The following is a 12072-nucleotide window of genomic DNA, read 5'->3' on the forward strand; positions in this document are numbered from 1 at the left end:
ACACGCCAGAAGGGCAAGTGAATGCTGTTTTCTCTTGGTCCTGAGGATCTACTGCAATTTGGTTGTAACCTGAATAGCCGTCCAAAAAGCAGTAATAATCATGACCAGCTAGTCTTTCTAGCATTTGGTCTATGAATGGTAAAGGAAAATGATCCTTTCTGGTGGCTGTATTGAGCCTTCTGTAGTCAATACACATACGCCACCCTGTAACTGTTCTTGTAGGAACCAGTTCATTCTTTTCATTATGAACCACTGTCATGCCTCCCTTCTTAGGGACAACTTGGACAGGGCTCACCCAGGGGCTATCAGAAATAGGATAAATAATCCCAGCCTCTAGTAATTTAGTGACCTCTTTCTGCACCACTTCCTTCATGGCCGGATTTAGCCGCCTTTGTGGTTGAACCACTGGTTTGGCATTATCCTCCAATAGGATCTTGTGCATGCATCTTGCTGGGCTAATACCCTTAAGATCACTTATGGACCACCCAAGAGCTGTCTTGTGTGTCTTTAGCACTTGAATCAGTGCTTCCTCTTCCTGTGGATTTAAAGCAGAGCTTATGATCACTGGAAAAGTGTCACCCTCTCCCAGAAATGCATACTTCCAGGATGGTGGTAGTGGTTTGAGCTCAAGTTTGGGAGGCTTATCCTCTTCCTGAGGAATTTTCAAAAATTATTTTGTTTCCTCTGGTTCTTCCTGACCAGGCTGAACATCCTTGAAGATGTCCTCTAGCTCTAATTCCAGACTTTCAGTCATATTGATCTCTTCTACCAAAGAGTCAATAATGTCAGCTCCCATGCAGTCATTTGGTGTGTCTGGATGCTGCATAGCTTTTACAGCATTCAACTTGAACTCATCCTCATTGACTCTCAGGGTTACTTCCCCTTTTTGTACGTCAATAAGAGTTCGTCCAGTTGCTAGGAAAGGTCTTCCTAGAATGAGAGTTGCACTCTTGTGCTCCTCCATTTCCAGCACTACAAAGTCAGTTGGAAAGGCGAATGGCCCAACCTTGACAATCATGTCCTCAATTATGCCTGATGGATATTTAATGGAGCCATCAGCAAGTTGGAGACATATCCGGGTTGGTTTGACTTCTTCAGTCAACCCAAGCTTTCTGATAGTGGATGCAGGTATTAGATTGATACTTGCTCCAAGGTCGCACAGGGATGTCTTGGTGCAAGCACCTTCTAATGTGCATGGTATCATAAAGCTTCCTGGATCTTGAAGCTTTTCTGGTAAGCTTTTTAGAATGACTGCACTGCATTCTTCTGTGAGAAACACTTTTTCAGTTTCTCTCCAATCCTTCTTATGACTTAAGATCTCTTTCATGAACTTAGCATAAGAAGGTATTTGCTCAAGTGCTTCTGCAAACGGAATCTTTATTTCAAGAGTCCTTAGAAAGTCTGCAAAGCGGGCAAATTGCTTATCCTGTTCCGCTTGGCGAAGTTTCTGAGGATAAGGCATCTTGGCTTTATATTCTTCAACCTTAGTTGCTGCAGGTTTATTCCTTACAGAGGTGGTTGGAGAAGCCTTTTTAGAGGGGTTACTATCAGCACTCTCAGGTGTCTGATTCCCCATTGGCGTTTGAACGCCAGGATTGGGTGAAGAATGGGCGTTTAACGCCAACTTTTCCCCCTTTTCTGGCGTTTGAACGCCAGAACTGGGCAGGGAATGGACGTTTAACGCCGCTTTCCCCCCCTCCCCTTTCTGGCGTTTGAACGCCAAGAGTATTCCTCTCTGGGCTCTTACTATCCTCAGAGGGATTTTGGACAGTGGTTTGGTTATCCTCTGTCAATTGTTCCTTTATTGGCTTTTTGCTATTTTGAGCAGTGTTATTCAATGTCTTCCCGCTCCTCAGTTGAACTGCTTGGCATTCTTCTGTTATCTGTTTAGATAACTACTGTTTTGCCTGATTCAACTGTGATTCTATGTTCTTGTTAGCAATTTTAGTTTCTTGGAGCATCTCTTTAAATTTTGCTAACTGTTTTGTCATCAGGTGTAATTGCTGATTAAGCTCAACCATCTGTTCTTGAGGATTAGGATCAGTGGCTACTGCCATAACTTCTTCTTTTGTAGAGAACTCATTGCTAGAGTACAAATGTTGATTTCTAGCAACAGTATCTATAAGCTCTTGAGCCTCTTCAATCGTCTTCCTCATATGTATAGATCCACCAGCTGAGTGGTCTAGAGACATCTGAGCTTTTTCTGTAAGCCCATAGTAGAAGATGTCTAACTGTACCCACTCTGAAAACATTTCAGAGGGGCATTTTCTTAGCATACCTCTATACCTCTCCCAAGCATTATAAAGGAATTCATTATCCTCTTGTTTAAAGCCTTGGATGTCCAGCCTTAGCTGTGTCATCCTTTTTGGAGGGTAAAATTGATTCAGGAATTTGTCTGATAACTGTTTCTATGTCTTTATGCTTGCTGTAGGTTGGTTATTCAACCACCTCTTAGCTTGATCTTTTACAGCAAATGGAAACAGTAATAGTCTGTAGACATCCTGATCCACCTCTTTATCATGTACTGTGTCAGCAATTTGTAAGAATTGTGCCAGAAACTCAGTAGGTTTTTCCTGTGGAAGACTGGAATACTGGCAATTTTGCTGCACCATGATAATGAGTTGAGGATTTAGCTCAAAGCTGCTTGCTTTAATGGGAGGTATACAGATGCTACTCACATATGCAGCTGTAATGGGGTTAGCATATGACCCCAGAGTCCTTTTGGACTGCTCAATTCCACATAGATCCATGATGGAGAAAGGGAATATGATATGGATTCACAAGTAAAGTAAATTTTTTTTTTATTAAAGGTGACCGAAAAATTTAAAATAAAATAAAATAAAATTTCGAAAACAAAAAAAAGATCAAGACAAATTGAAAACTAAATCAATTAGTTAAAAAAAAAGATTTTGGAATTAGTAATTGAAAAGATATGATTGAAAATTATCTTGAAAAAGATTTAATTTTTGAAATGAGGAAAGAGAAAAACAACAAAATGACACCAAACTTAAAATTTTTAGAACATCAGACACAAATTTTCGAAAATTTTAAAGGAAAACACAAAGAGGACACCAAACTTAGAATTTTTAAAAATCAAGAAAGAGCTAAGGACATGCAAATTCGAAAATTTAAAAGAAAACAAAGGCATGAAATTGACACCAAACTTAAAATATGAAACTAGTCTCAAATCAAAGACTCTAAACCAACAAAAATAAAATAGTCCTAAGCTAAGCAATAAAATAAATCGTCAGTTGTCCAAACTCGAACAATCCCCGGCAACGGCGCCAAAAACTTGGTGCACGAAATTGCAATCACACTTTTGCAATTCCGCACAACTAACCAGCAAGTGCACTGGGTCGTCCAAGTAATACCTTACGTGAGTAAGGGTCAATCCTACGGAGATTGTCGGCTTGAAGCAAGCTATGGTTATCTTGTAACTCTTAGTAAGGATATCAAAAATTATCAGGTTTAATTGTGAAAAGTAAAAGAACATGAAACAGGTACTTGTTTTGCAGTAATGGAGAACAGGTTGAGGTTTTGGAAATGCTCTATCTTCTGAATCTCTGCTTTCCTACTGTCTTCTTCTTCATGCACGCAAGGCTCCTTCCATGGCAAGCTGTATATAGGGTTTCACCGTTGTCAATGGCTACCTCCCATCCTCTCAGTGAAAATGTTCAACGCGCTCTGTCACAGCACGGCTAATCATCTGTCGGTTCTCAATCAGGTTGGAATAGAATCCAGTGATTCTTTTGCGTCTGACACTAACGCCCAGCCTTCAGGAGTTTGAAACTCGTCACAGTCATTCAATCCTTGAATCCTACTCAGAATACCACAGACAAGGTTTAGACCTTCCGGATTCTCTTGAATGCCACCATCAATTCTAGCTTATACCACGAAGATTCTGATTAAGGAACCCAAGAGATATCTACTCAATCTAAGGTAGAACGGAGGTGGTTGTCAGGCATACGTTCATAGGTGAGAATGATGATGAGTGTCACGGATCATCATATTCATCAAGTTTAGGAACAAGTGATATCTTAGAATAGAAGCAAGCGTGATTGAATGAAAAACAGTAGTAATTGCATTAATCCATCAAGACACAGCAGAGCTCCTCACCCCCAACCATGGGGTTTAGAGACTCATGCTGTAGAAGATACAATGAGAAACGTGTAAAGTGTCATGGTGTCCAGATACAATGTCAAAAGATCCTATTAATAGTGAACTAGTAACCTAGGGTTTACAGAAATGAGTAAATGACGAAAAAATCCACTTCCAATTTTTGTGCCAGTTCCGGCGTTTAACGCCGGGATTTCTGAAGCTGATTTGCAACGCCGGTTTGGGCCATCAAATCTCGAGCAAAGTATGGACTATTATACATTGCTGGAAAGCCCAGGATGTCTACTTTTCAACGCAATTAAGAGCGTGCCAATTGGGCTTCTGTAGCTCCAGAAAATCTACTTTGAGTGCAGGGAGGTCAGAATCCAACAGCATCTGCAGTCCTTTTCAGCCTCTAAATCAGATTTTTGCTCAGGTCCCTCAATTTCAGCCAGAAAATACCTGAAATCACAGAAAAACACACAGACTCATAGTAAAGCTCAGAAAAGTGAATTTTAACTAAAAACTAATAAAAATGTAATAAAAACTAACTAAAATATACTAAAAACATACTAAAAACAATGCCAAAAAGCGTATAAATTATCCGCTCATCAAGGAGCAAAGCATCTCCATATGCTTATCTGAAATTCTCACCAATGAATTACATAAGTATCTCTATCTTTACTTTATGTTTTATTTATCTTTTAATTATGAAAACTCCATAACCATTTTTATCCGCCTGACTGAGATTTACAAGGTGACCATAGCTTGCTTCAAGCCGACAATCTTCGTGGGATCGACCCTTACTCACGTAAGGTATTACTTGGACGACCCAGTGCACTTGCTGGTTAGTTGTGCAAAGTTGTGAAAAAGAGTAAGATTACAATTGTGCGTACCAAGTTGTTGGCGCCATTGTGTATCACAATTTCGTGCACCAGCCGTCGATGGATCTTAAGGTATCTACGAAGAATCTTTGTGGTTGGCACCTGTGGAAGGATCTTCTCTCGTAGGGATTGGAGTAACCCTATCGTTCATCATCTCACCTAATGCTATCAGTGGTCTAGCACACTCAATAGACGCAAGGCAATTTTCCCGAGAAAGATCCCCCGTGATATCTTCGAATGGTCACATCACCTTGTCACATTAGAGACCCAGTTAGATTGCCAGGAAAGTAAATGTTTACACCTATTCATGCACATTTTAAGTATATATGCGGTATAAAACACGACCCATCAGCATGCCTTCTAAGGTAAGCACCACTCCACCAACACACTTCCTACGAGGTAGTCAACCGAAAGACGCGCTCAATGGAAGAGGAGGCAGACGAGATACCAGCTTCGGAGGTATGCGGATTTGATACACCCGTATAAGGTAAACATTTATGTCTCTTCCTTGGCCTCTGTTGAATAGTGTCTCTGTTGTTTGTATGAGGGATTAGTGGCGGCGGCTCTCTTGAAGGTGAACACCACGATGAATACGCTAAACAGGAACATTGTGAGACTACTTGAGGTATACATGATTTCCATGTATCTGCTTGCATACTCCATTTGCCCTTAGATTGGCCCTGTCCCCACTTCGGTCTGACCCAGATCTGTATTTGCTTTCCCAGATTCTCCAGAAAGAGCATTCTCAGGTGGACGTATTCACCGATGACCTTAGGAAAGCACTCGGCCAGGTTGACGAATGCCTTAACAAGTACGTCAGGACGGGAGGGGAGCATGGGACAAGGACCGTCGGGGCCGGGTCCCAGGTCACTGTAGCCATCCCGAAAAGCAGCGCTCAAAGGATGGGAGAATGTAGCCCGGCGGCGGACATCGACATCGTCGACCTAACAGCGGGACCCCGCGAGGGACGCATGGCAAAATCCGGAAGCTTGCGTGGAGGGAACATCACCTCTAGCATGACGGGACACTGGGCGGAGAGCACCATCATGTTTGGGTCGATGCTCCATGATGATCATTGGATGGCGCCAGGGGTGTCGCACCAGACCAACCTCGCATGGACCGCACCTGCCCCGCAGTATAACACGCCCCGTTCCACCCCCAACGCGTTGGGCCACGCAGGGCCTGTAAATGAAATTGCACAGCCCTGTAGGCGGCTTGCCGTATTACCTTAACAACCACGTGTGCATTCACGTGATTTATTTATTTCACCCAATTTTCTGTGTGCCCCGACATGACAGGACACGATAGGCTCGAATGTCCGAAGCAGTGCAAACATCATAGGAAGTGGCTCGGGATTTCAGGGAAAGTTCTTCAAAAGAGGAGAACTCCCAGACGATATGAGAACACCCCAGAGAATGCCGAGAAATCCAAGACAACAGAACAGCCACCACATTCCGTCGTCTGGGGCAGTGGCCTTTCCGCCGGTAAGGCTTATATCGTCCGGATTGATGAATCACTTGGGTCGTACTCGAGGTAAAACGGTGATCCGAACACGGCTTAACTTTATTCGGTTCTTCCGCAGTTCATACATGCCGATGTCAAGATAACCCGGCAGATGGGTTTTCCCTTAGAGGCGACCCAGATGATGGCCTACATATTCGGCGATTGCATGAACCCTAATGAGAAACTATTTTGCCGCGATGATCGGCAACTGGACCGAGAGGCGTTTTTGTCGCTCCTCCCTGGGAATAAATCGTTAGCCTACATCCTGGAGCTGCTTATACTCAGGACCTCATGGACACAGTCACAGGTACAACGGTGATCAGTCTGGTCCCTTCGCTGATTTTTTTGGTAACATTTTCATACTACGTGATATGAGATGCCGATTCCTTTTTGCGCAACAGTTACGACCGCTATATGACCGGACAATGTCACACGTAACAGGAATTTACTCTGACCAAGGACATCAACAATGATCACTTGATGGGCTACTTTCGTGGGACATGGCTACCACGTTCCAACGCCCTAAGATATGTAAGCACTGTCGCGGCGCAGATCGCACCAAAAACCAAAAGTTACAAGGAAAAATGACATAAGATTGAGGAAAACCAAAAAAACCATAATGCTGTTTAGTATTTCCCATTGCCGCTCAAACCTGGCCAAAAAACGCTAACGCATAACTCCGTGACAGATCTACGTCCAGATGAAGCACGTCCTCGATGGCACAAAGGAGTCTCACTACTACCTAATGGTCGTGGATGTCTCCAGCGCCAGATGTGGATATTCGACAGCTTTCCAACACAAGAGACTATCAAGGGAAGAATGTCTGCCGTTAAGTCGGTGGTACGTAATCTCTACTTATCCTTTCCCATGATGCGCTATATTTCGTTGTGTTTCCATCTCGACCTGGAAAGTTTTTTTTTGTCTAATCCGATTTGTTCTGAACTGTGGACCTGCTAGTTTTAGTTCGGGTCACACAGACTCCAAAAAAGGATAAAAAAATAAAGGGACGATATATAAAAAAAACCGAAAAAAAATTCTGTTTCCTCCCTACCCACATAGAAAATTTTTTTTCTATTGTCTCATCCTTTATTGGACATGCAACTAAACCCAAACATTCATTTTTTTGAAATTTAAAACTCCTCTCCTGTCTCATCTTCTGCCGTTTTGTAGGCCAGTGTTCTGGACAAGATCTTGAGAACCATGTTCCCATATCTCAACGTCTTAGGAAGGAACCCGCCGCTGTCTGAGTGGAATCTGGACTTCGTCCTGGGGATCACCAACAAGAACAACTGGTACAAATTATATTAAATGCTCAACCATGTATATTTATTCTCCACTTTTGACAGGTATTCACCAATTTCTGTTTCCGGCGGTAACCGTAGAAAAAAAAAAGTGAAAAGAACAAGCTATGGATGATGATGTGGCTTCAAATGGAGCATATGTTCAAAACCAACCCTGTCCCGCAGAAAAAGGTATTCAACACAACTTTTTCCACACTGTATGCATTTAAAAAGATTTCCCGTTGTGTAAAGATCTCTTAATCGACACATCCATGTATGCCTTTACTTTGTCATGTTGCAGAGCATCGATCAACTGTCCGACAGGATACGGATTGACACTGCGTTGGCTATTGTAAATGAGCACTTCAATGAGTTCCGTGATGAGATAAGGCAGCAGACAGAGGTGGACTGGAATAGCCGGAGGGCAATGGCAGCAGTACTGCCATGACCCTGTTCACAACGTGAGCTTTGTTTTGACCATGCTGGGCTTTTCATGCCCCCTTTTGTTGGCGACCAGGGTGGGCCATCACTTTGAAGTGGTACCAACAAGTCATTGTACACGAATCTACTTCGACGTGATAGCTACCTGACCCGCCATATTGTAAAACCTTTATCATTAGGTTTAACTAGTTGACTGTATTTTGTTGCATGCGTATCCACCGTTGCATGCCAGGAACAACTGCTTTTTGGGTAAACTACTTTGTTGCCATGTGCTGGATGTTAAATTAGCAATTTTGTATTCTATTTTGTATGTTTTACAACAGAGTCTGCAATATAATACACTGCCTTTATTATCCATCCCTAAACAAATCCTCTTACTATATGTTTTTTCCCCTTCCCGATGGATAGTGCCATATTCTCAGTACCAGGAAAGCATAAACACTCGATGCAGTTTATAGGCAATTTCGTCCCGAAACCCGGACATCCAAAATCCCTACGCAATGACCACTTTAACTTGGCAACAATGTCTCGTTACATGACTCGGTTTACACTAACTAGCCATTTCTAATTTAATTAATCAACACAAACTTGTGACTTGGTTTACACTAACTAGCCCTTTCTAGTTTAATTAATCAAACACAAACGCAACTATTGTCACAACACATACCAACACATTGAGACACACCAACACATTGAGACACACCAACACATTAAGTAGGCACGTCCTCACAAGCTCCACTGTATACTACATTTGTCCATGAACGCAACCGATATGGCTTAAAGAATTAAATTTTTTAAGGCAACAATGACTCATTACATGACTCGGTTTACACTGACTAGCCCTTTCTAATTTAATTAATCAAACACACAAACGCAACTATTGTCACAACACCGACCAACACCTTGATGAGGCACGTCCTCACAAGTTGCACTGCATACATCCTCACAAGCTGCACTGCATACTACATCCGTCCCTGAATGCAATGAATATTACCAGAAGTATAAAATTTTTAACTCACATAACCTACGCTATGCATACGCCCTTTCGGATGTCACGCCAACAAGTACAACGCTTAGCAGCCACCCATACTGAATCTAGCTCAATGCGTAACCGCCAACAAGAACGGTTCAGCCAGCTCACTCAAATTCGTAGTACTCCTCACCCCCCCTCTCCTGCCTCCATGCTTTCGTAAGCCGCGCCAGCCTCAAAACTGTCGATGTTCTCCCCCATACTCGATTGTTGACACTTGCGAGAATTGTATCCGCCCTTTCCACACAGCCGACACCTCTGAACATGGCGAAACTTTCCCCGGGAGGTGACAACTCTTCGACCGCATCCTTTGTACCTTGCCCGCATTGGGTCCCGAACAGACACCCTGCTAGCCTCCTCAGCAACACCCAACCTTTGGCGATGTTTGTCCCACAGGAATTGACGCTCCTTTGCCAACCATGTTTTCACGTCCACGTAGTCCTTGAAAAATCGGCAAGACAGGCTCACCAGCTCCCTGTAATCATCCAGCATCGCCGCGTGCATGCTCATGTATGCCGCGTCTATGATCTCCCCAACACGAGTTCCATCGCAGCGTGCACGCGACTGCTTAGCCCTCTTTGTCCACCGGTCAAGTATTAGGCCTTTGGGGATAGCTGTCATGTTTAGATAAACCAGAACCCCAACCATGTGAACACAAGGAAGCCCAAAAGACTTCATTCACTGACAAAAACAATTGAATTCGTCATCTTCCTCGGCCCACGACACAGCCCATGATATCTGCTTGCCGTACATTGCAACTTCGAACAAAACACAAGCGCTCGTCCTCTTGGTGGACACAACTCTAACGTTGCTGGCTAGCATCAGCACCTCCCGAAATAGTTCAAAAACCTCTCTTGTATAAATCGTTGCAGCGAACTACTCAATAGCCTCGAGTTTCGTCTTCACAACAGGCTCGCCATACACAGACTTGTAGTCTGCCACTAGTTCTCTCCTCCTCATAAACTCTAAATAGTGTTGGAAGTGCTCCACAATCTGTTGTGTATAAATTTTCCAAGCTGCATATTCAAAGCCTCGCACCTGGATGTCGTCTTCAGTCCTGCGAAGAATTTCCCCCGGATATGGGCATTGGACCAGGAATGCTTCTTGGAATACATATCTACTATCCACGGATGATCCTCCAACCCATGGTCCACCACGCTATCTGTCCATATTGTCTCAAATTCGTCAACCTCTAGATCTCCCATGAGGCATAGACAGAATTTCCTAAGAAAACCCAGCCGTCCAACTCTAGCAGTGGCGTTCCTTAACAGATGCCAGCTACTCAACCTATGATGTGCACCAGAAAAAACTGTGCTAACCGCACTCTTCATGGCAAGGTCACCATCCGTGATGACAGACTTCGGCTATTTTTCCTTCATTGCCTCAAGGAATGACCGCAGCAACCACACATAGCTTGCTTCGCTCTCGTTGCTCAAGATGGCGCAGCCGAACACCACCGTCCGCATATGATGGTCCACCCCTGAGAATATTACCAAAGGGCACTTGTATTTGTTACGACCGTAAGTTGCATCAAAACCCAGGACATCACCAAAGACGTTGTAGTTATAACAACTTGTACCATCGCACCAGAAGAGATTTTCCAACCTCTTGTCAACATCCAGCGAGTACCTCCAGAACATCCCGGAATCAGTGGTCCTTAAAGTTCCCAAGAACTTTAGCACGGACTTCGCATTTGTCGCGCCAGCTCGCCTTTGCTTCTCTATCGCATTATATATGTCTTTTACCTCGAAACCACCAGTCTCGAATCCTCCTGACTGATTGGCAAACGCACGGAAAATTTTCGGCACCTGCAACCCAAATTTTCTCATGGAATTAATTTGGTGCAAATCCCCTTCCTTGACTACTCTGTGTGACCGCGACAGACCCCTAAACCTCGCATCCAGCATGGGATGATTGTGGTTATCGCAGAATTATTCAACAAACCATCGCCCGCTGGCATCATCAACATGGACCTTAATCCGGGCTTCACACCTACACCGCGTGATCGGTCGAGGATCCTTCTTCCTGTCTTCCTGATGCATATGTTTCCCGTCGCGCTCTCCTTTCCTCGAGCACACAAATATCTGCCAAATTATTTCGCCCTCCGCCCCCTGCTTTGTTCTGCGACCCACCTTGGACCTCTTGACCGAGAATCCCTTCATGCGACCGAATTCGTTGTAGTAGTCATAAGCTGCCTGTAGGCTTGTGAACTCCATCGTCAGCACGTCTTTGGCTGTCAGGGAAGAAAATTCAATTGCGCCAAACGACCCTATCCCGTCAATAATCCTCACTGCTGCTTCTGCATCTATGTCCGCATCTGCGGCAGACGAATCCATCGCTTCTGCTTCCTCTACTGGCACGGTTTCGCCGCTCATTCCATTATCAACATCCTGCATTTAACAACACGCGACATGTGTGACAATAGGCGGTGGGCCACATGAACATAAATCGGTCAACAAAAACTCATAACATGAGAAACAAACACATCTGTGACGCATGGACTCGGTCAAAATTAGATGAAAACTCGTAGCTAGGCTCCACAAACCCATTTGGCTGTCACAGTTCAAAAAATCGCAGTGAGCGAACAGAACATGGGCATTAGCAACCATGACTGCGAACACGCAGCTATAATTCCAGACACCCTAAAATAATCCAACTAAAACTCACTCAACTGTATTTCCAGTCATACTATAATAATCCAACTAAAACTCATTTAACTGTAACGACCAACCCCAATTTTCGGTACAGAATTTAAGAGGTAACAAATCTAATTCGGCTGTGTGCCATTCTAAACGGCAACCCCGAAAAATCAAACGGTCAAAACTGTCGGCAGACACGG

At 43.8% G+C, this 12072-nt stretch overlaps 1 protein-coding gene across 1 annotated transcript; it reads right to left on the reverse strand.

The window, feature by feature from the left end:
* Positions 1-11164: 11164 nt before the first annotated feature.
* On the reverse strand, positions 11165-11629 carry LOC130980757 (uncharacterized). Its single transcript, XM_057904406.1, has one exon. It carries the CDS (start codon positions 11627-11629, stop codon positions 11165-11167), a length of 465 nt encoding a protein of 154 aa, XP_057760389.1.
* Between the last annotated feature and the right edge of the window lie 443 nt (positions 11630-12072).

This window comes from Arachis stenosperma, chromosome 5, assembly GCF_014773155.1.
Source record: "Arachis stenosperma cultivar V10309 chromosome 5, arast.V10309.gnm1.PFL2, whole genome shotgun sequence".
Taxonomy (NCBI): domain Eukaryota; kingdom Viridiplantae; phylum Streptophyta; class Magnoliopsida; order Fabales; family Fabaceae; genus Arachis; species Arachis stenosperma.